The 20,728-nt window shown below is 34.2% G+C and overlaps 4 protein-coding genes across 5 annotated transcripts; 3 read left to right on the forward strand and 1 right to left on the reverse strand.

Moving 5' to 3' along the window:
* Positions 1-2,405: 2,405 nt before the first annotated feature.
* Positions 2,406-4,625, forward strand: LOC145615093 (elicitor-responsive protein 3-like). 2 transcript variants are annotated; one of them, XM_081670168.1, is made up of 5 exons: positions 2,406-2,657; positions 3,606-3,671; positions 3,809-3,938; positions 4,078-4,192; positions 4,327-4,625. In XM_081670168.1, the coding sequence occupies exons 1-5, from the start codon at positions 2,591-2,593 to the stop codon at positions 4,390-4,392; spliced, it is 444 nt and encodes a 147-aa protein (XP_081526294.1). In that variant the 5' UTR covers positions 2,406-2,590; the 3' UTR covers positions 4,393-4,625. The 2 variants fall into 2 exon arrangements, with proteins under 2 accessions (XP_081526294.1, XP_081526295.1); XM_081670169.1 differs by having other exon boundaries at positions 3,812-3,938.
* Positions 4,626-4,840: 215 nt separating this feature from the next.
* LOC145613461 (digalactosyldiacylglycerol synthase 2, chloroplastic-like) lies at positions 4,841-10,320 on the reverse strand. Its single transcript, XM_081668569.1, has 5 exons — positions 10,128-10,320; positions 8,310-8,702; positions 7,390-7,653; positions 6,334-6,683; positions 4,841-5,563 (listed from the first exon to the last, which is right to left on the reverse strand). The coding sequence occupies exons 2-5, from the start codon at positions 8,589-8,591 to the stop codon at positions 5,071-5,073; spliced, it is 1,389 nt and encodes a 462-aa protein (XP_081524695.1). The 5' UTR covers positions 8,592-8,702; positions 10,128-10,320; the 3' UTR covers positions 4,841-5,070.
* Positions 10,321-11,387: 1,067 nt separating this feature from the next.
* Positions 11,388-15,217, forward strand: LOC145615305 (uncharacterized). The gene is made up of 7 exons (XM_081670369.1): positions 11,388-11,573; positions 12,290-12,647; positions 12,735-12,828; positions 12,999-13,120; positions 13,306-13,419; positions 14,567-14,665; positions 14,798-15,217. The coding sequence occupies exons 2-7, from the start codon at positions 12,327-12,329 to the stop codon at positions 14,876-14,878; spliced, it is 831 nt and encodes a 276-aa protein (XP_081526495.1). The 5' UTR covers positions 11,388-11,573; positions 12,290-12,326; the 3' UTR covers positions 14,879-15,217.
* Positions 15,218-17,156: 1,939 nt separating this feature from the next.
* On the forward strand, positions 17,157-19,624 carry LOC145615103 (uncharacterized). The gene is made up of 6 exons (XM_081670179.1): positions 17,157-17,470; positions 17,940-18,099; positions 18,463-18,650; positions 18,817-18,940; positions 19,048-19,178; positions 19,289-19,624. The coding sequence occupies exons 1-6, from the start codon at positions 17,246-17,248 to the stop codon at positions 19,409-19,411; spliced, it is 951 nt and encodes a 316-aa protein (XP_081526305.1). The 5' UTR covers positions 17,157-17,245; the 3' UTR covers positions 19,412-19,624.
* The last annotated feature ends 1,104 nt before the right edge of the window (positions 19,625-20,728 follow it).

Consider the following 20,728-nt stretch of genomic DNA (forward strand, 5'->3'; position numbering starts at 1 on the left):
TATTTCCGGGCGAAAAAAGGTCAAAAAATTATAAAATTGAAGGCTATAATCCACGCTTTTGAGAAATTTTGAGGTTTCGGGGCCCGGTGGCAAAATGCCTTGAGACCCTAAGGGATATATCTCGGGGTCATATAATTCCGTTTGAAACCACACATGATCATTATATGTTGTCATAAACGTCAGTGGTAGGCTTGAGTTTACGAAATCACTACAAGTTGTGAACGGGTAAAATGACCGTTTAAGGGCATATTGGATGTTTCCACCTACCCAATTGGACTCCCTGAGGTCATTAGGGACCATGGTAAACATCTCAGCAATTTTTTTTTCCATGCGAAAAATGGTCAAAAAATTACAAAATTGAAGGCTATAATCCACGTTTTTTCATGAAAATTTTGAGGTTTCGGGGCCCGGTGGCGAAAAGCCTTGAGACCCTAAGGGTACATCTCGGGGCCATATAATGTCATTTGAAACCACATATGATCATTATATATTGTCATAAACATCCGTGGTAGGCTTACTTGAGTTTATGAAATCACTGCAAGTTTTAAACGGGTAAAATGACCGTTTAAGGGCATATTGGATGGTTCCACCGACCCAATTGGGCCCCAGAGAGTATTAGAAACCTTTGTAAACATCTTGGTAATTTTTATTTCCGAGCGAAAAAAGGTCAAAAAATTACAAAATCGAATAATCCGCGCTTTTTAAGGAAATTTTGAGGTTTAGGGGCCTGTGGCGAAAAGCCTTGAAACCCCAAGGGATACATCTTGGGGACATATAATGCCGTTTGAACCATATATGATCATTATATATTTTCATAAACGTACGTAATAGGCTTGAGCTTACGAAATCATTTCAAGTTGTGAACTGGTAAAATGATCGTTTAAGGGCATATTGGATGGTTCTATTGATCTAATTTGACTCCCGGAGGATATTAGGGGCCATGGCAAACATCTCGGCAATTTTTATTTTCGGGTGAAAAAGGGTAAAAAAAAAAATTACAAAATTGAAGGCTATAATCCACGCTTTTTGAGGAAAATTTGAGGTTTCGAAGCCCGGTGGCGAAAAGCCATGAAACCCAAAGGGATACATCTCGGGGTCATTTAATGCCGTTTAAAACTATATATGATCATTATATGTTGTCATAAACGTCTTTATTAGGGTTGAGTTTACGAAATCATTTCAAGTTGTGAAATGGTAAAATGATCGTTTAAGGGCATATTGGATGGTTCCATTGATCCAATTTGACTCCCGGAGGATATTAGGGGCCGTGGTAAACATCTCAGCAATTTTTATTTCCGGGTGAAAAAGAGGTCAAAAAAAATTACAAAATTAAAGGCTATTATCCACGCTTTTTGAGGAAAATTTGAGGTTTCGGAGCCCGGTGGCGAAAAACCATGAAATCCAAAGGGGTACATCTCGGGGTCATTTAATGCCGTTTGAAACCTTATATGATCATTATATGTTGTCATAAACGCCCGTAGTAGGATTGAGTTTACGAAATCATTTCAAGTTGTGGACTGCTAAAATGACGGTTTAGGGACATATTGGATATTCCACTGATCCAATTTGACTCTCGGAGGATATTAGAGGCCATGGTAAACATCTAGGCAATTTTTATTTTCGGGCGAATAAGATTCAAAAATTTACAAAATTGAAGGCCATATATAATCCACGCTTTTGAGGAATTTTGAGTTTTTTGGGCCCGGTTCGAAAAGCCTTGAAACCCTAAGGGATACATCTCGGGGTTATATTGGGGTTTAAAACCACAAATGATCATTATATGTTGTCAGAAACGTTCGTGGTAGACTTGAATTTACATAATCACTGCAAGTTGTGAACGGGTAAAATGACAGTTTAAGGGCATATTGGATGGTTCCACCGATCCAATTTGATTTTCGGAGGGTATTAGGGACCATGGTAAACATCTTGGTAATTTTATTTTCGGGTGAAAAAAGGTCAAAAAATTACAAAATATAATCCGTGCTTTTTAAGTAAATTTTGAAGTTTAAGGGCCTGTGGAGTTAAATACGTAAACAACTAAATTGACATTTTAACAAAGTTTCAAGAAATTGAGATAAATCTAACAACATATCACATAACTACCTACAATATATATTTTTTTCTTCCACATATATCAAAGTATGACTTAAATTAAAAGAGTATGGATAGAGTCAATTTCCTAATGTTGCAACTAAAATAGAGGAGTATTGTACTGTACTACAAATCTAAGATGTAATAGCCGCCCTCGTCAGACGGCTAACATAATTTTTGGACACGTGAAAAGATAGCCTACCAAAAATATTTTGTGATTTTTTATTAAGAAAAACTTGGTGACAAGCTGGAAAATGGGTCTATAAAAATTATTAAGAGACTAATTAATTAAGTTCTCAAATAAATCAACTCTGTCTTTGACATTCCCATTCTCTGTTTTCTGTCTCTCCTCGTTTTTTCTCCCCACTTGAGAAAAACCAAAAGAGAGACAGAATAATATTATTCATACACATTTAATCCAATTAATTTTATATACCAAAGTTTTATAAATTAAATTTTTTATAAACCAAAGTTTTTATTTTTTTGGATTTGAAGAAAAATGGCTCAGGGAAAGCTTGAAGTCCTCCTCGTCTCTGCTAAAGGCCTTGACAACTCTGATTTCCTCTGTATTTTTCTCTTTCTCTTTATTTTCTTTTTTATTTTCGTTTATCGTTTTATATATTTATTTTGTTGTATGATTGTAATCGCATTTTATCTTTGATTTGGTGTTATGATATTCCTTGATCTCACATTAAGAAAATGAAATGTTAATTTATAAGATTTGAGATTTTGATCAAATAAAGTTGAGATTATTGTTTGATTAAATGGTGGGTATTATAATTAGGACAAGAAATTTGCGATTATGATTGATTGATTATTTGATTGTCAATGATCGTAAATTTGATGGTCAACTTTCTTTCAACCTAACCCACCTCTAATTGCGGGAAAATTTTTATCATCATTTTGTTGACAATCTTTTTTTTAAAGTCTTCACATTTTATTGTTACACCCAGATTATTTTATTCCTTGTTTTAAGGTTTCTCTTTTATTTTCTTGTCAGACTTAGGAGGGGGTGCAATTTCTTACATACACGCGAGTGTACCTATGATTAGGGAAATGCGAGATTTGTTACACCTAAACGAAAGACAGATTATTACGCATAAAAATTTAAATATGATGTATTTGATGGAATTTTTGTCTATTAGGTTAACAAGCTTTTCGTTCAAATTCCAAACAAAAAATAGTAATAATAAAATGAATGTGGGCTATTTGGCAATTGATGATATGTAATCATGATTCCTAATTTCTTTCTAGTTTTATTGAGATTTCTTTATTTGAGTATGAATCTGGTCCATACAAATATACAATACCATTATTTTGAAAAATAAACATTAATATCATTGATTTTTGTTGCTAAGGTAACATGGGATTTTTTTTTCTAAAGATAACATGACAAATTGTGTTCAATAACTACCTTAGCATTAGGTCAAATAACATGGAATCTTTCCACTTGTCTCTATAATTGACATTATCATATGTTATAAATTGATTGAATGTTTGTTGATGTAATTCAGCTAGCATGGATCCATATGTCATTCTTACTTGCCGTACTCAAGAACAGAAGAGTAGCATTGCAAAAGGTGGGTCTTATGCTCTTAGAACTCGCACCAGTATGGTCGCGTATATCATTTGATATAAGTACTAGCCATCCCCTTATGTGCAACTAATGGAAAAGCCGAAAACTAACTAAGCATGTTATACTGATGAACCATGACAGCAGATGAAGGATCAGCCCCTGAATGGAACGAGACATTTTTGTTTACTGTCTCAGGACATGTTCCTGAACTCCATCTCAAACTTATGGACAAGGATACCTTTACTGCTGATGATTTTGTTGGCGAGGCAAAGTAAGATGGATAGATAGATAGATAGATATACGTTGTTTGATAAACATTATTATAGTCCATAAAAGATTAGAAATCGCGTCTTTTGGTAAGATGGTTACTGAAGACAATTCTGAAATTGTTCATCTGTTTGTCATTGCAGAATTCCTCTAAGTGTAGTTTTTGAGGAAGGAAGTCTTCCACCTACATCTTACAATGTAGTCAAAGATGGAGAATTCAAGGGGGAAATCAAAGTCGCACTTACTTTCACTCCCGAGGTAACCAAAATAACTTATTGTGACATTATGGTGATGCTCTGTAACTCCTCACAATTACCTTGTGCAAGATTGTCTCACTTAAGACTCCATCAATATCCCAATGTGTGATCATTGATTTATATGTTTAATCGCAGGCATACCATAGCCGTGATCTTCCAGAGGAGGAATTCGGTGGATGGAGAGAATCATCATACAACTAATTGAGACTTGAGAGAGTTCTAGCTACTGCAGGTGGTGGTGCAATTTACTTGTTTCTTTGGCATTTCAGCAATCAGAAGACCTCAGACTTACTTTTCTTTACTGCTAGGACAGTTCTTTTTTGTCAAATTTTTAGAATTCTCTGTTTGTTTCATTTTTGAAGTACTTCACCAATCACCTGAGTAACTGAGTTTGTTTAAAAATTATGAATTTTAATGGAACACTATATCTTCAATATTCAAGATTGTTGGTAATCTACCTTTTACTTGGTTTCAATTGTTGGTGTACTGTAGTAGCAGAAAAGTTCGTTATAACTTTGCATTCATTACTTAAAATTAAAAAATAAATAATGGATTCGTCATAGGGTTAACTATGGGAAAGCTTGAGGAACAAGTTTCCAATCCTGTCGAAAAATAAAACATTTCTGGAACAAAATGGAAAAAACCGCTGTAAGATTAACACCAGGTACACTCGCATTAAGATTGTAACAAAAGAATATGTTCTACAAGTTAAATTTACAGATGTGGCAACTTCACCCAATAAAGAAAAGAAAAATCAAAGTGGAGGAGAATGGGGAGAGAAAGACAGAAAATTTGTAATGTCTACAATACAACAACAGTAAAACTAAGTCATGAAATCAAGCCCGAAAGACTCACTTCCTGCAGCGCTGTGCCCCTGAGTTAAATAGGAGAAGGTAATCCCAATTCCTTACATAGTTCATCATCAGGGTGCAGGGTGCCTGGGATAGCACCAAACGCCGTTCGTGTAAACTCAGTACCCGATACTGCGTTATGTATGTATGCTGAAGCATCTTCCAATTTTTTCTTCACATTGGAGGAGGATAAGGAGGCAAACTTTTTAGAGGATGTTCTAGAGAGTTTGGGGGTTGTCCCTTGGTCCAACTCAGCGGCCCTTAGAAATCGTTCTGTTGCAGCTGCCCATGACAACTCATGCCTCTGTGAATCAGTCAAGGGGGCTGGCTGTTCAGCCAATGCTTTACGTGTTGTTGCAACAAATTCTTCACCATCGTCATACATACGACAGTTAGGAAATTGCTTAAAGAATTCATTAGATGGATGGTTGGCACACACGACAATCTTTCCCATGGCTAAGGCTTCTGCTGTTGTCGTGCAGACTACATCTGTTGTGCTTGGATTGAGGAACACTTTGTAGCTGAAAAACACAGTGCAAGAAACAAATATAAGAGAAAGGAATTCCAAAGAACTACAACTTCTGAACTTTACTATTTCGGTAATAGAGAGGAATGCTAGATAATCAATTTGACCATCAATGCCACAAAATCATTAGAGAGCGACATTATGGTAGAAGCCCATACAACTCAAAATACAAATGTGGCTAGAGAGTACAGACAACATACGACACTCGAAAAGCTGAAAATTCCCTTATCCTAGTCTTGTTTCTTTTGATCTAGTAGACTAGAATAGGTAGACTGAGCAAGGGCATAATGGTGCCTATACTCAATACTATCTAAATAAGAGTATTAGTTGACTCACACCCCCACAAAACTAATGTGGTCTCCTAATTTCACAACGTATTCAATTACATCTCATGGCCTATGCCCTGTTGACCGTTGCCAACCACTCAAGGCTAAGAAGGCCCTTATAAAAGATTTTCATCCATGAGCTTAAGATCCTTCCAAAAGCATTCAAAGAAAATCAGGGAGAACCACCTCAGCAAGAAATGACCTAGGCATGTGCCGTAGGCCTGTACAAGTGTATCACACAGACACACACCATCATTTTTGCTAGCTAATTGAAAATACTCGACATCAGGTGAGAAAGGAGTTGAATCTACAACAAATTTATTGACAGACATTACAAAATGAGTTTTTCTGATGAAAGCCTTAAAATTGAACCTAAAATATTGTCACTTGCTGAAAACATTGTGAAAAAAGGAATATATGACATGAGACAAGAACTTACTCATGAAACAGGGGATCAGCATGATCACGTCCAGGATGGACTCGTACAGGTAGTTCCAGTTTCTTAGCTGCTATCTTGACTTCATTAGAGTCCTCTCCATTACCATAGAGGTCTACTTCCAGACCAACTAAATCTTTCTGATGGTCTTTAAGAAGTTTTAGCAGCTCCTTGTATCCCTTATTCCAAATCATTTTACCTATGTAATAAGCCCCTTTAGTGAAGGCGGGTTTCCCATCTTCAAGTGCCTCTTTCTTTTTTTTGCCAGTCTCAAGAAATTTGGGATTTACTCCATGGACATTGCATATTACAGATCTTGGAAGGTCCTGAGTGGCTGCAGACAATCGAATTACCTGTTAATGATGAGTCATCACTATGATTAGAAAGCATAACTAATACGAAGTATGAAATAAATAAATAGTCGAGGTGATACATAAAATAGATTGAATAGTCATATATATGAGATACATGAACAGGAATAAGTTCGTTCACACTTAACACTTTGCAGCCAAGATTATCTGCAAGTATTGGAAGCGGAGGAAGACAAGTTTAAGTATTAAGATTATAGAGGCAAATTAAATAGTCACTAATCAATGCTGCAAAGAAAACTTGACTGCTGTTGTTCACAGGAAGATTCTGCAGACTAGAGTTTGCATAAAGATGGACCCTGATAAGCTTAAGAGCAAAAAAGATTTCCCTCAACAAATGATTTATGGTCTCTTTTAGAAGCAAGGGATTGAAGTGGTTTATACACAAAACCACCCACCATTAGGCCATTAAAGGGATTTCAAACGTCCATCAAGACTTTCAGAGACTCAACATCTACACTACTATGAACTCCTCTTAGGCAGTTAAGAGCGTAATGTCCTTGTAACGATTAGCTAATATGAAATTAGGCAAATGTGAAAGGCTTCTCGAAACCAAGGAGTCTCCGTCTATATATTTCCAAAATATCCTTCAGCGTAAATGTAGTCAGCAGGAAAAGACTTTACTAAGTTAAGCAAGACAAGTAAAAGAAAGCCAATATTCATGCAAAAGAGCAGAATCTTAAACATCTACCTTGTCGCAATAGATAGTGATTACCCAACTATTTATATGCTTCAGAAGAAATGCTTGGGCAGCATTTTTCTCTCGTCTAACATATTCTAGGTAATTGGTGTGAACAATCCCAATGACCAGCCGGAACTTTGCTTTCCATCTTTTTCCATGATGATACCATGTTAGATGCTCAGGTTCCTCAAGGACAGCAATGTCCGCCTCTTCATCTGATATAATTTTAGTTATATCTCCCACAGGAAGAATACTCCTTTTATCTGTAGAAAACTGCAGTAAGGGTTTGGTCTACAGTTGTTAGTACTAGAGAGAACAAAAACTTTGAATTAAAAAACAGATTACTTCTCCCACACCAAATATATCATGCACAAAAGTTGCACTTAGGGAAGAAAATTAGGTATTTAAGAACTAAAAAAATGTATACACAGGACACAACTTAAATTTGTGCAACATAAAACCAATGAAGCAGACATTGACAGCATCATTATGTTTAAATGATATTAGGCATGTTCCATTGATCTCTCCTGTCCTCCCTTCTTCAATAGATTTCTAAAGATTTTGGTATGAGAAATTGATTTATTTTGGCACAAAATCTCTTTAGATGACTATCAGACAAAGACATCGAGTTTTGACAAGAGTTCAAGAGCCTGATGGCAGGATACAAACTTGGCATTCTTGAATTATTGGATGGAGCTAGCATACTAACATCAATATATTTAAGCTTGAACAAACCCTACCTAACTGACATCAATCTTTCATGCTTGAATGACCCCAACCATACTAAAATCAATGTTCTCAATTGAATGAATCCAACCATAACATAAAAGTTCTGCTATCATTTCCACCACAACAGCAACACTTTGCAGCAGACAAATTACTCATTAGACATAAGTCACATAACACATTAGTCTAGTAATAGTACTCACCCTTCCAGGATAAAATTTTATTTCGAACCGAGATATGAATCCAGTCCTGTCTTCAAGCCATTTGCGCACATACGCCTCGTGCTCTAGGGCTGACTTGAATGTTATGTTATCAGGGTATACAAGTCCTTGATCTTTAAGAGACAACCAAGGAATTACCAGAGTAACCTTCCTCTCCCCATCTTTTGCAAGATAGCAAGCACGAAACAATGGGTTTACAGCAGTGCCAGTCATCCATGGTAAGCTGGCAGTGGTATATATTGCAATTTGCTGCTTCTTAGTCATCTAGACATCAGCTTGAATGTAGAACAAGAACAGTGAGTATATATGTTGAAGTGAACTTGAGGCAAACCAAGTTTTCAAGGCTCTCTTTGACAAACCACGATATGGATCAAACTGAAATGGAAAACAGTGATTACAAATTCTACACTGGTATTCTGGTAACCATCAAAAGAAACTAATATAAAAAGAAGCCAAATGTAGAGGGCAACAGAGAAGTCACTCGTCATATTCAAGTATCATACTTGACTAATTGACTGTGACCAATTGACCATGTCTGTGGCAGCAAAATTCACAACTCAACTCAAGGCTTCCCTCCTGAGTCCTGACCCCAAAATCCCAAATCCCTATTCCCAATCCAATTTGTGGCAACAAAATCTAATGGCTGCTTATTACAACCTTAGCTGGCATCATCCATTTAAATGACACAGCTAGTTTGCATCTTTGTCTTAAATCTCACGTACTGCCAACCTTGATCATTATTGGCAGTATCTTTGATCTATATCACATTTATCCCCCTATTTTTTCTTCAGAACCTCCAAATTATTGAGAGTTTGTGATAATAGATGCTAAAATATCCTCAACAGCACTTCCATGAGAACCACTCTCGCAGAAGCATTTAAAATTTTAAACTTACTGCACATAAAGGACGTCATCGATATGTATGAAACTGTCATATTATGAACTTCAATATTGAATGAAACTGCTTCATATTATCTCTATGTAAACTTTTGTCGATAATCTAGCTTCAATCATAAGACCAAAACAAAGATACTGCTCATCTTAGATTTTCATTTTGCATAGCTCAAAGTTTCCATATTGCCTCCAGAGTCCAGTTTCATACAAATGCCCTTGTATGTGCATATATGGATAATCATCAATTATATAGTAAGGTGTGCTAGTTTTTGTACTAGGCTTGCTAATTCAATTATGGCATCATAGCACTTCCCGCGACAATTCAAACCAAACTCACTAATAATTTCATAGCAAAAAACCAATATAGCATTTCTCGAATTTCTACTCCCAAGAATCACCAATATTTTTCCAACTCACCCAAAAGTTCACTGTTCCTTTCTTCCTTAATACCTAAGTGCAAATAATTTACCCCAATTCCATTCATTATTCTTTCCTAAAACCCATGTCAATTACATACTTAAACACCCACTTCAACACTCAGGACAAATTATTGAAACATTTAAAATCAAAACTGACCTTTCAAATCCCCTAATCAGCATATATGAGTTATTTCAAAACCTAAAATTATTGTTCATACATACTTCAATCTGCTTCAACACCTTTAACTATTCATAAATACTGCAATAAAATTAAAGAAAATCATGTATTGCAAATGAAAATACCAAATTTTTAACAAAATCTTTGAATCAATCCTCAAAAATCCCAAAATAAAACAACCCCACATATAAACTACAACAAAAACACAACCCCATCTTACAAAACGAAGTTTAAAGGTTTCAATTTCATCCCATTTTAGGATCAATCAAAATTAACACTAATAAAGCTTTGAGAAGTTAAAAATTGTACCAGTAAAATCGTCTAAATTATGCAAGATTGATGAAGAGTCAGCTTCACTCTTGGAGTACTTGTCTTCGAAGCTGAGAAAAACAGGAGAGAGAAAATGAGCCAGTTTTGCTTGACCAGCAATTGTTGTTTATATACAACGAAGAAGAAGAAAGAATCTGCTGTATAATTCGATGGTTTTAATTAAATAAAAAAAAAAAAAGAAGAAATGAAGAGAAAGTAAACGTTATTCAACCGAATATTCGTTGGTAAGATTGGTCGTTGCCCACATGTTTAGCCTTCCCTTCTGTTCTTGCATAGGCCCATTACATGAACTTTCCCAAGTTAGTACAATTCTATTTTTATCAATCACACCTCTACCCAATTAATGAAAATTTGTAAGAGGTGTAAATATTATGGTGTACTTACCAATAAATGCTTAGGGGTCGTTTGGTATAACTGATTGAAATGGAGTGGAAACGGAACAAATAAGTGGAAGGAAATGAATCATTTAACTCTTACCTTTTTATTTGTTTGGTTTAATCATGGAATGGAATCACTTAAACCCATTTTCGTTCATTTTTGTTAGAGAGGATAAAGGGTAATTGTTACCTTAGGTTTTAGAGAAGTAACAAATTGGTGAAAACCATTACCCTTAGGTAATGGTAATTGAGGGTAATGGTAATTGTTATCCAAACCTTCCAACCAAACACTTGGTAACGGTAATGGTTTGTTTGAATCTATTTCTAATAAAAAAAAAAAAAAACTCCAACCAACATGCTCTTAGACCAATTACTAAGAGGATGGTGTCATCAAGGTCTTCTGTTCGAGACTTGAGAACGCATTAACATTTGTTGTTTGAGCTTTTCACCTACTTCGATTAAAAAGCCTAAGGGATCAAGAGTAATTGGAGATTGGCCAATCTAAAATTTGAATTGGGTATCCTTGAAAAACAAAATTATTGGTTTATTTTAAAATTGTGTGTATCCAATCCATAAAAAGATTAGTACGTAGTATAACTTCACATCTTCTTGTGTTTTGAGTTTTTTTTCGAGTTGAGTTTTATTTGCAAATTCACTACTCTGTGTATATTAGGAGGGAAAGAGGTTCTTTCAACTAAAAAAAAATTTAAAACTAAAGAGATTCGACTATATGTTATGGTCAAACCTATTCAACTTTTAACTAATCAAACTCGTTGATATCCACAATATTATTGATCCTTGATAAATCGCACGAAAAAAAGATACTACTTGTGTGTGTGACAAACAATTAAAGATGAAAATGGAAAAGTAATACTCGTACCGAGTAAGGAAATAAGGAAAGAACCGTGCCAAACGACTGGTAATTCGTAAGTTCGTTACAATTCTAGAACGAGCGTTTACAGGGAAAGACAAACAATGAACCCAAATTCCAAATTCCAAATTCTTCCAACAACATCAGAATCTCCCAATTTGTCGATTCTTAAACTAGGTATGATATTCTCTCTCCTAAAACCCTTTTTTATTTCGTGAATTTCAATCTCAAATTCGCAGTTTATTTGCAATGTGCTTTAAAATCTTGAGCTGGGAACTAATTTCATTCTGCTACTGTAGCGATTAATCGCAGCATTTATTTATTTTTCCTAATAATTTATGCATTATTTTCAATTTTTCCCTTTTTTTTAATGTATTTTGTGGCATGAAATCACGCATTAAGATGGTGCAGAACAACATATAGCAGCTTTTTGTTCTGCTACAATTTCTAGGATTTGTGATTGTTGCTTAAAAAATTACTGAAAATTTGCGTAAAACACTTATTTGCTGGTTGGTAAATTTATATATTATTTGGGAAAGTCGTTTTCTTTCCTTTTTTTGAGTGTAAAAATTTGCTGGGTTTTGTATTTGAGCTGCTTTATAGTATTTTGATTGTTTGTATTTTTGGTGGATAATTGATTATTTTTGTGAAGTAGATTTTAAGCTACTAGTATTATGAATTTATGAGGAACTTGCAGATGTAAATCATTTTGAAATTGCCTGTTATGCGCGATTTTGGACATGTTCAATAATCATTTTCACTAAACATTACCAGAATTATATGTTTTGATGATTCTGTTGCTAAAGTGTAGCTCTTTATAGTTTTAATGAGAATGAATATAAATTTACACTATGAGTGACATGATAAGAGTACTTACTTTTAGCCTGCTACAGATATTTGATTGATTTTGCTATTAGTAAAGAGGAAAAGATGTTTTTGGGGCGTACCCACGGTCTTCCGGTGTACAGCTCACTGAATGATGTGTTGTATCCGGATCACGAATCAGAAGCAGATGAGGATGAAGGAGGAGGTAGCTCTAGCCGGATTTTATATATGGCTTCCTTTGACGAACTTGCAAGGAATTACATTAACTATGAAACTATCATATGGCTTTCAATATCGTTACTGTTAGTTTTAGCTTGGGGAGTTGGGGCTATTATGTTGCTTTTTTTACCCATTAGAAGATATGTGCTTCAGAAGGATATTTCTTCACGAAAGCTGTATGTTACACCAGCTGAAATTGTCTACAAGGTAGAATTAGGTTGAACTGTGTACATTTGGATGATTTTGAGGAAGGATTGGAAGTATATATGACATTGCTGAACTTTGTTCTGACAGGCATCTAGACCATCATATGTACCCTGTTGGAGAATGTTGACAACGGAGACACGAGTTCCTTTGTCCTTGGTGATTGATATAATTATAGAACAAGGTTTGAATTCTAAACCATGATAGTTTGATGTCCAAGAAATGCTTGACTGAGTATATGAATCTCCAACCATTCTTGCTTGAAGAAATGAATTAATGTTAATCCTCTATGAAGTCCCTGATAGTTTGCTGCTTTCATGCATGTAGTTCACTTACTTTGCTTTATACATTTAGGTTGCTTACAGTCTGCGTTTGGTATACACACCTTCAGAGTGGAGAGTATATCTCGTGGTAAGGCTGCTCCTGTGGATGAACTGCAGATTCAAGGAGTATCTAATCCAGGACATTTGCGGAAGGTATATATAGCACATTATCTTGAGTCCTTGTCTGTTGTGCCTTTTACTTGCCTTGACCCCATATAGCGAAAGAAAAAGTTCCATACAAATTTGCGACTTTGATCTCTTGCATTATTTACATTGTATCATTATGACAAAATGAATTTAAGGACTAAGTAGATGGATTTGTGTGTGTCCTATAACAGGTAATTATAACAGAAGCTTCAAAGGTTATTCGAGATGCTGGAAAGAAGATGAACCTTATGTCTTCTTTGAATCAGAGACTTGCTTCTTCAAGACCACCATCCAAGAAGTGGAAGGTATGTCAATAATGGGAAGATAATTAACACAAGTGACTTAGCTCAAAATCTTGAGAACTGACACCATAGAATTTTTCCTTCAGCATCAATGAACATGATGTCTAGCAGTCTCTGCATTGCCTAATCTATGTCAAAGATTTATAGTAATAAATGGCACTAATGTTAATAATGTTTCTTGATTGTCAAGTCCTTGTACACTCTTAAACCAGTTTCTAAAGATCTGGTTTTCACTCATGTCACTGATAAATATGATAATGTGAGACTTGAGTATCCACTATGTTCAGTCAGAGGGAACTCTAGAAGCTGGGAATATTTATTGGAGAGAAAAGTTGTCCCTTCAAAAGAAATCAGATTTGTTACTTTGTCTGCAATGTCTAATCTCATCTTATGTCCTCTTGTGAGGAAAACAAGACTTTTAAGGTTTGGGTTGTGTGAAGAAGCTAGCATGTGAGAGAGAAGTTCATAACAACTGTATCTTTTTGTTTCGAGGTGAAGATAATGGTTGTTTTAGTTTAGCGATCCTCAGCTAGTCAGCTATACAGTCTCCTGATGGTGATGTTGCTGCCTTCTCATCAGTCCCAAGCACCTCCTCCCAACATGACATGTGACTCTTTCCTTATTGCGGTTATACCTTCCTTCAATCACAGCCCAAACAAATCCCCTACCCTACTTAATAGTCTTCACTTCCTGCTGTCATGTAACTGGAAGAAACTGTTCTGAAAGAGGAGAATAAATGGAAATTAATTATGCTAGGGGAGATTGAAGAATGTTGATGCACATTGTATATGATAACATAATAGGAAAATTGTCTCATAAGCTAAAAGTTTTAGTGAATTTTGTATATATTTGTCATTTGGTGAGTCAACTTTCTTTGTGGAAATCATCAATGTCAGAGTTGTAGTATGTTTAAATGCAATCTATGAATTGCTTAATTGAGGGAGGGTAAGAGGGTAGGATTTAGATGGATGTGTGAAGCAATTAAATATCAAACTAAAAGACTAGTCAAGTTGAGTTGCATGTTTTAAGATGACCATGGTCCATTAATATGTATCTTCCATGAAGAATGACTGGAAAACTGGGGTGATATGTAACTTTTTGAAAGTTGGATACTTCTTACTATATTTGCTTTTGTTATGTGCAATTACAGGCTGAAAATTCTTCAAACCCTGTGCCTACGGAGCACAGAGGAATGGTTTCTGAAGAGCTGTTTTTGAGTAAACTGGACGAAGTGGATCAATCTGTTAAGGTGTGTAGTTTCCTTGATCATTATTTGGGTTGACTGACAAGATGATGCATGTTCACTTACTGCAGTAGTTCACGTCAGTTGTGCATATTCTACTTTTAAGTTAACCTTGATTCTCCTTTTCCCGATGACCAGAAAATTGAGTTTCTTATCGACAAATCCCAAATCTCACCAAAGTTAGCTGAAAGATGTGAAGATGTGGCTCCGAGTTCGTAAGTTTTCCTCATCCATGTTCGGCCAACTGTAGGTTGACAAGAGTTAAAAGTGTAAGGTGTAACCAATCTTCCGTGCATATTAACGTTGAAGATCATTCTTGCAGCCTATAGGATGTCAGATAGATAGTTAGATACGACTTGCTTCTGTACAGTCTATGTAATATTGTGGCTTTATGCCTTAACGTAGGTTTTGCAATTCCTTGTAAACCTTTGTAATTTGGTATTTCACCGGTATTAATGCTTATTGATCTTTGTTGCCTTGTAAATTTTAATGGCCTGTTTCGAGGTTACACCACCAGGCATTGATAAACCTCATATGAATCCTACCATGTTTCTGTTTATAGAAAATTTCTTGACTGTGAGTGATTTATTCAGAAAGCTCTAGTATCCGTGATTGTCCATCAACAAGCATATGATCAACCAATTCGATACATAACATTATTAATCCAAACAATCCTATTATCCGAGGTTGTTTAACTACTCGCTTTTTCCAGGATTATTCTAGAAAGTCTTAGGGCTTGTTCTCATTGACTGAACTCAGCTGAACTGAACTGAAATGAATATTTTATAAGAGAAGGAAATTAGGAGCCGAACTGAATTGAATTGAGCTGAACTGAATTGAATTTCAACGTAAGAGGCCTTTAGTATTCGCGGTTGTTTAACCACAAGCAAAAGTGCAAATTACTCTTCTTATACCATGAAGTTAATGTTAATTTTTGTTTACAAATGAAATTTCTTCCCGGTTTCAATGTTACATCAATAATACACAATACCAGCATACCATTACCACTTTTATTATTGGTTTAATGTCGCTAATTACTTATGTATTTGCTAGTCCAGTAGCAAAAATAATGGAGCTGGTTTAATAATGGAGAAGATATGTAAAGAAAGTAGAAGAAATCAATGTTTAACCAATTTGACAAACTCATCATCTTGTAAATTAGAAAATCATTTCAAATATAAAAACTTAAATAAACCCTAGATTCATCATATAACCAATTAACCATTAGAAATAAACGTTTTTTAAAAAAATTATAACGAAATCATCAGAAGATTAAACTGCAAGATAATCATATAAATTATCATATTGTTGGTCTTCAAAGTGTTGCAGTAAAAATCTCATCAGTTGATCTCATAATTATAAAAATTTGATTTTCAAAATTAAATATAAAATCACAGAAGAAATTTTTGAAAGAAAAAGGAGAGAAAACTAAGAATTTTTTCGGACATAATGGTAGTTTACTGATTTATAGGGTGGTTAGTTCTTCATTTCCAGGGTTTTATGAGTCGTACGCCGTCAAATGTTCATCTCTTTATTTTTGCAATTTTATTCTGGTTTAGTTTGGGCTAGAAATATCTTAATTATTGGGCTTTTACTGGACTACTTTTAATGGGGCCTAATTGATTCTATTGGGTTTGAATGTGGTCTTTTGGATTTGATGTGCACTTTTGTAAAATACTACGGAGTACTTTACAAAATTTTTGAAAGGTTAAAATGTTGGATCGTCAAGTTCTGTTTTTTTTTTTTTTTTTTTTTGGTAAACGAATTTAAACAGTGTGATAAAAAGTTAAAATGTTGACCGTAAAGTGTGATAATGATTGTGAAGGCAATTGTTATTATTGGTTTGATTAAGGATGTGTTCCGCGACATATATTGGATTATTTGGTTCAACAATAATTTATAAATCATGTTGAGATGAATATTTATTTTATCAAACTCGGGTTCTGCATAATGCGACGATATATCAAGTTGAGAATATTTTCACTAAGAGTTTATATTTGGATTTTAAATCTAGATTTAGCGTACAACACTCTCTCACTCTCTCGCTATGTTTTTACAGGGTCAATAGAGAAAACGGAATTATATTCTACTATAGATTTCGAATATATATTGTCATAGATTATGGATATATTTATATGTACAAAATTTATTATGTTTTCGTAACATAGACTAGTCATATTGTAATCTTCTAAAATTTAGGTTTAAGGTTTATCATTTTATTTTTTTTTAAAGAAAAAGGTTTATCATTTTTCATTAATTCTCAAACTCTCATCCCAACATGTCACAGTAAAATATTATTTACTCTGTAAACCCTTATTTTTCTCTCTACTTTGTAACCATCTTTCTAAACCCTAAATTTTCTCTTTACTTGGTAACAATAGTTTAATCCCTGAACTCTCATTCCAACATATTACAGAGTACTGTTGCACGGTGTGTTAAATTACCTTTGAGATGAATATATTACTCTCATATTCTAGTGGACCATTAATCACTATCATACCACCAAATTCAGAGTCACAATACTCACAAATTCCACAGTCGGATAGTTATCGTCCACGGTTGAGGAAACCAACTTATTCATCAAATATGAATAAGAAGAGGATATTGATAGTAGGAGGAACAGGGTATTTGGGGCAGCATCTTCTCCAATCATTTGCAGATCTCCAAAGATCATCTTCTTATGATCTTTCTTTCACTTATTGCTCGACCCCTCCTTCTGATTTGCTACATGCTCTTCCTCAATCCCTCTCTTTTCCCCTTGATTTGCGCATTGGTGATGGGTTTGATTTCATTACCGATACATTTGGTCAGGTATGATGAGGACAATGTTTGTTTAATTATTTCGAATTATATTTATATGGATTTGTTTGTGTAAGTTCAGCCGAGATGTGTTGTTTAGTTGAATTTCAATTTAATTTTATGATAAGAACTTGCATGATTAATTTTATGTTGTGGTGTTGCTGTTTAATTGAATTTCAATTTAATTTTATGATACCACTCATTATATTGATCATAAAATGCTTATATTGACAAGGGCAATGTTGTTGTAGATTGTTGATTATGAATGATTAATTGTGGTGGTGTTGTTTTGTTGAATTTCAATTTAATTTTATGATACCGCTCATTTGAATTTGCTTTATATACAATTTAATTATGAATTTAATTATGAATGAATGTGATAGTATCAATCACAGGGATACTATTTGCTGTAATTATTAACAAAAATGTAGTTTTGGTAGATTAAGTACTGATATTAGTTGAAATGGTATTGATATGGCAGCCAGATGTAGTTGTGAATTGTGCTGCACTCTCGGTACCTCGGGCTTGTGAGGCTGATCCTCTTGCTGCTATGTGTATCAATGTGCCAAAGCCTCTTGTCAGCTGGATATCGAGTTTTAAAGAGAAACAAACTCTCTTGATTCACCTTTCAACTGATCAAGGTATAATTTAATAACTCAAATTCAATCTGCTGGGATTCCATTACGCTGGTTTTGGAATATTCATTTGCTATTTTCTAGAGAATGTGATGGAATTACATTTTCGTATACATTTATTTTGTGAGATTTGTTTTGATATTTTTGAATCAACTGTCTAGTTTTTGTAATGTTGAACTTGGCTCTTGCCTTTTATGTTTCAGTGAAGTTATGTTCCGAGTTTAAAGGGTATGCTACCATTGTTAAGTATTGTTTTGATTGCTCCAATGAATTTTGTGTTTAGCGTAACTGAACATTAGTTGAAGCACAGTATCTTTAGACTAGTTTTCTTGTTTCATTTGTCTTTTGTCTGATATCTCTAGCCTTCAGTTTATGAAGGGACCAAGTCCTATTATAAAGAAGAAGATAAGACTTGTCCAGTGAACACTTATGGGAGATCAAAAGTGGCAGCAGAAGAGTTTATTAATTCAAATTGTTCAAACTTTGCAATTTTGAGAAGTAGCATCATCTATGGTCCGCAAACAATATCTCCTGTCCTAAAGTCCCTTCCTATTCAGGTACGGATTAATTTTGGACATAAACACTTTTAAATTTTAATTATTATAGTAATTTGGAACATCGGAACAGTTACAAACTTTCAATATTATAAGCTATATATACATCTGTGTCATTATCTACCTGTATGTTTTGCATGTCAATAATCTTGAATCCTTTGTGATACAGTGGATTGATGATATACTATCTAAAGGAAACAAGGTGGACTTCTTTTATGATGAGTTTCGCAGCCCAGTTTTCATCAACGATGTAGTGGGTGCTATTATAGCTCTAACAAAAAAATGGGTCATGGGTGAGAAACTTATCTTCAAAGTATTACAAATGTCCACGTGTGTTATTTTTATGTTTTGAGTTCCTATAAAATTTTCATAAAACTTAATAGATTCTTTATTTTATCAGATGGTACGCCAATGCAATTACTATTAAATCTTGGGGGCCCGGATAGGGTTTCCCGCGCTCAAATGGCAAAAGTTGTAGCGGAGATCAGAGGATATGACACCTCTCTGATCAATCTCGTGCCTGCATCATCGGTTTGTATTCAGAATAAGATAACATTTAATTTCCTAGTTACACTTGAATTAATTTGTTTTTATTGAATTCATGTTTTTAATTAGATAATAAACAAATTATTACATTTCAGGTTGATCGTGGTGTGAAATCACCAACGGATATATCCATGGACATTAACAAGCTGGTTAACACACTCAATATAGCTCCAATTTCATTCAAAGATGGTGTAACTTTGACACTTTTAACTCGTTGATTAGTCGACAGATTTTGGAAGATACATTTCCATGTATTTGTTTACGCCATTTTGTTTTTCCATTGCCAAAATTATAAATAATCATTTTGGAGGTTACATATATTTTTTTATGGATGTTTTTTTCTTACTAGGAAATACCATTAAAGAAATTGTTTAGCAACTTTTGGACTTTTGTATATTCTTAAAGTGGGTTTTGATATCCAAATCTTCATTCAAGACTACCAGTAGTCTTTCCAAAATTCAAAACAATATTGCTAAAATTTTGCTCAAGACTCACCTCCATACTCCTAAAATCACCCTTATATATTGATAATAGTTAAAGGCAAGGAGAGGAAAACACCAATTTTATTTCCTTCTAAATGTTTTATAATTTTACAAGTGTCAAAGCTAATTCCACTTTGTATTGTTTAGACAATTATAGAATGTGCATGCCAACAGTTTATTTATTTTTCACAATAGGTTTGTTAGGTGAGGGATTTATATGATGAAATTGATGATGATTTGGCAAGTGAGGTTTGTTACATTGCCATATACTCTAAGTTTTCTTTTAAAGTGTCTAAAATTTATTGACCGTATAAGGAAGTTTAAGCCCTTAAGATTCAAATTTAAACTCAAAATTAGCAAAAAGACGCTTAAAATGCCTCAATTTAGTGCAAGAAAATTATCTCAATTTACATATTTCGATTTGTTTCACACAAAAATATAATTCGTATTTGGTAAAAGTTGGGGGTCATTTTGATATTTAAGGATTAAATTTTGAAGTTGAAATTAGAAAAAGACCACAAATCCCTAAACTTACCCTAAACTAATGTTTTATTTAACGGGATGCTATGGTTCGAAATAAGTCAAAATTACCATTAGTAATAAATGTGGAAAAATTACCATTAGTTATAAATGTGGAGTACAAATCGAAAAACCCAAAATATAATGATACTAAACAGAAAATTTCTAATTTATGTTTGGGAAATATTATAAATGGGAAAAAATTCAAAATTTCCAATTGATTTAAAACAATAAATTAGAAATTTTCTGTTTAAAATAAAATCTTGGTCCAAAAAAAAAATATAAAAAAAAAAATCTATTATAGACTCAAATAGTAGAGCTCCATCTTCAACTTGGTGAGCGCAGTGAACAAACACAACTGAACTCATTCATCAATTTCTGGGTTTTTCTCTCAGCCTTCAGGTAATCTTCTTTTCTCTCTCTTTCAATCGCAATCACTTCTTTCTTCCCCCAATTTTCAATCTTCCGAATTTTCAATCTATATTTTCCAATTTAGGGTTCCTGATTTCCACATTCCAATCAATCTAGGGTTTT

Source organism: Chenopodium album, chromosome 25 (genome assembly GCF_948465745.1).
Source record: "Chenopodium album chromosome 25, dcCheAlbu1.1, whole genome shotgun sequence".
Taxonomy (NCBI): Eukaryota; Viridiplantae; Streptophyta; class Magnoliopsida; order Caryophyllales; family Amaranthaceae; genus Chenopodium; species Chenopodium album.

Bases quoted from the DNA above. Each gene is read 5' to 3' on its own strand.
- LOC145615093 (XM_081670168.1), top strand. From the start codon at position 2,591: ATGGCTCAGGGAAAGCTTGAAGTCCTCCTCGTCTCTGCTAAAGGCCTT. The intron at 3,672-3,808 runs GTGGGTCTTATG...GAACCATGACAG, and splicing joins GAAGAGTAGCATTGCAAAAG to CAGATGAAGGATCAGCCCCT. The intron at 3,939-4,077 runs GTAAGATGGATA...TTGTCATTGCAG, and splicing joins GATTTTGTTGGCGAGGCAAA to AATTCCTCTAAGTGTAGTTT.
- LOC145613461 (XM_081668569.1), bottom strand. From the start codon at position 8,591: ATGACTAAGAAGCAGCAAATTGCAATATATACCACTGCCAGCTTACCA. The intron at 6,684-7,389 runs GTAGATGTTTAA...CATCATTAACAG, and splicing joins TCACTATCTATTGCGACAAG to GTAATTCGATTGTCTGCAGC. The intron at 5,564-6,333 runs GTAAGTTCTTGT...TGTGTTTTTCAG, and splicing joins GCTGATCCCCTGTTTCATGA to CTACAAAGTGTTCCTCAATC.
- LOC145615305 (XM_081670369.1), top strand. From the start codon at position 12,327: ATGTTTTTGGGGCGTACCCACGGTCTTCCGGTGTACAGCTCACTGAAT. The intron at 13,420-14,566 runs GTATGTCAATAA...GTGCAATTACAG, and splicing joins CACCATCCAAGAAGTGGAAG to GCTGAAAATTCTTCAAACCC. The intron at 14,666-14,797 runs GTGTGTAGTTTC...CCCGATGACCAG, and splicing joins AAGTGGATCAATCTGTTAAG to AAAATTGAGTTTCTTATCGA.
- LOC145615103 (XM_081670179.1), top strand. From the start codon at position 17,246: ATGAATAAGAAGAGGATATTGATAGTAGGAGGAACAGGGTATTTGGGG. The intron at 18,100-18,462 runs GTATAATTTAAT...TCTAGCCTTCAG, and splicing joins TCACCTTTCAACTGATCAAG to TTTATGAAGGGACCAAGTCC. The intron at 18,651-18,816 runs GTACGGATTAAT...TTTGTGATACAG, and splicing joins TAAAGTCCCTTCCTATTCAG to TGGATTGATGATATACTATC.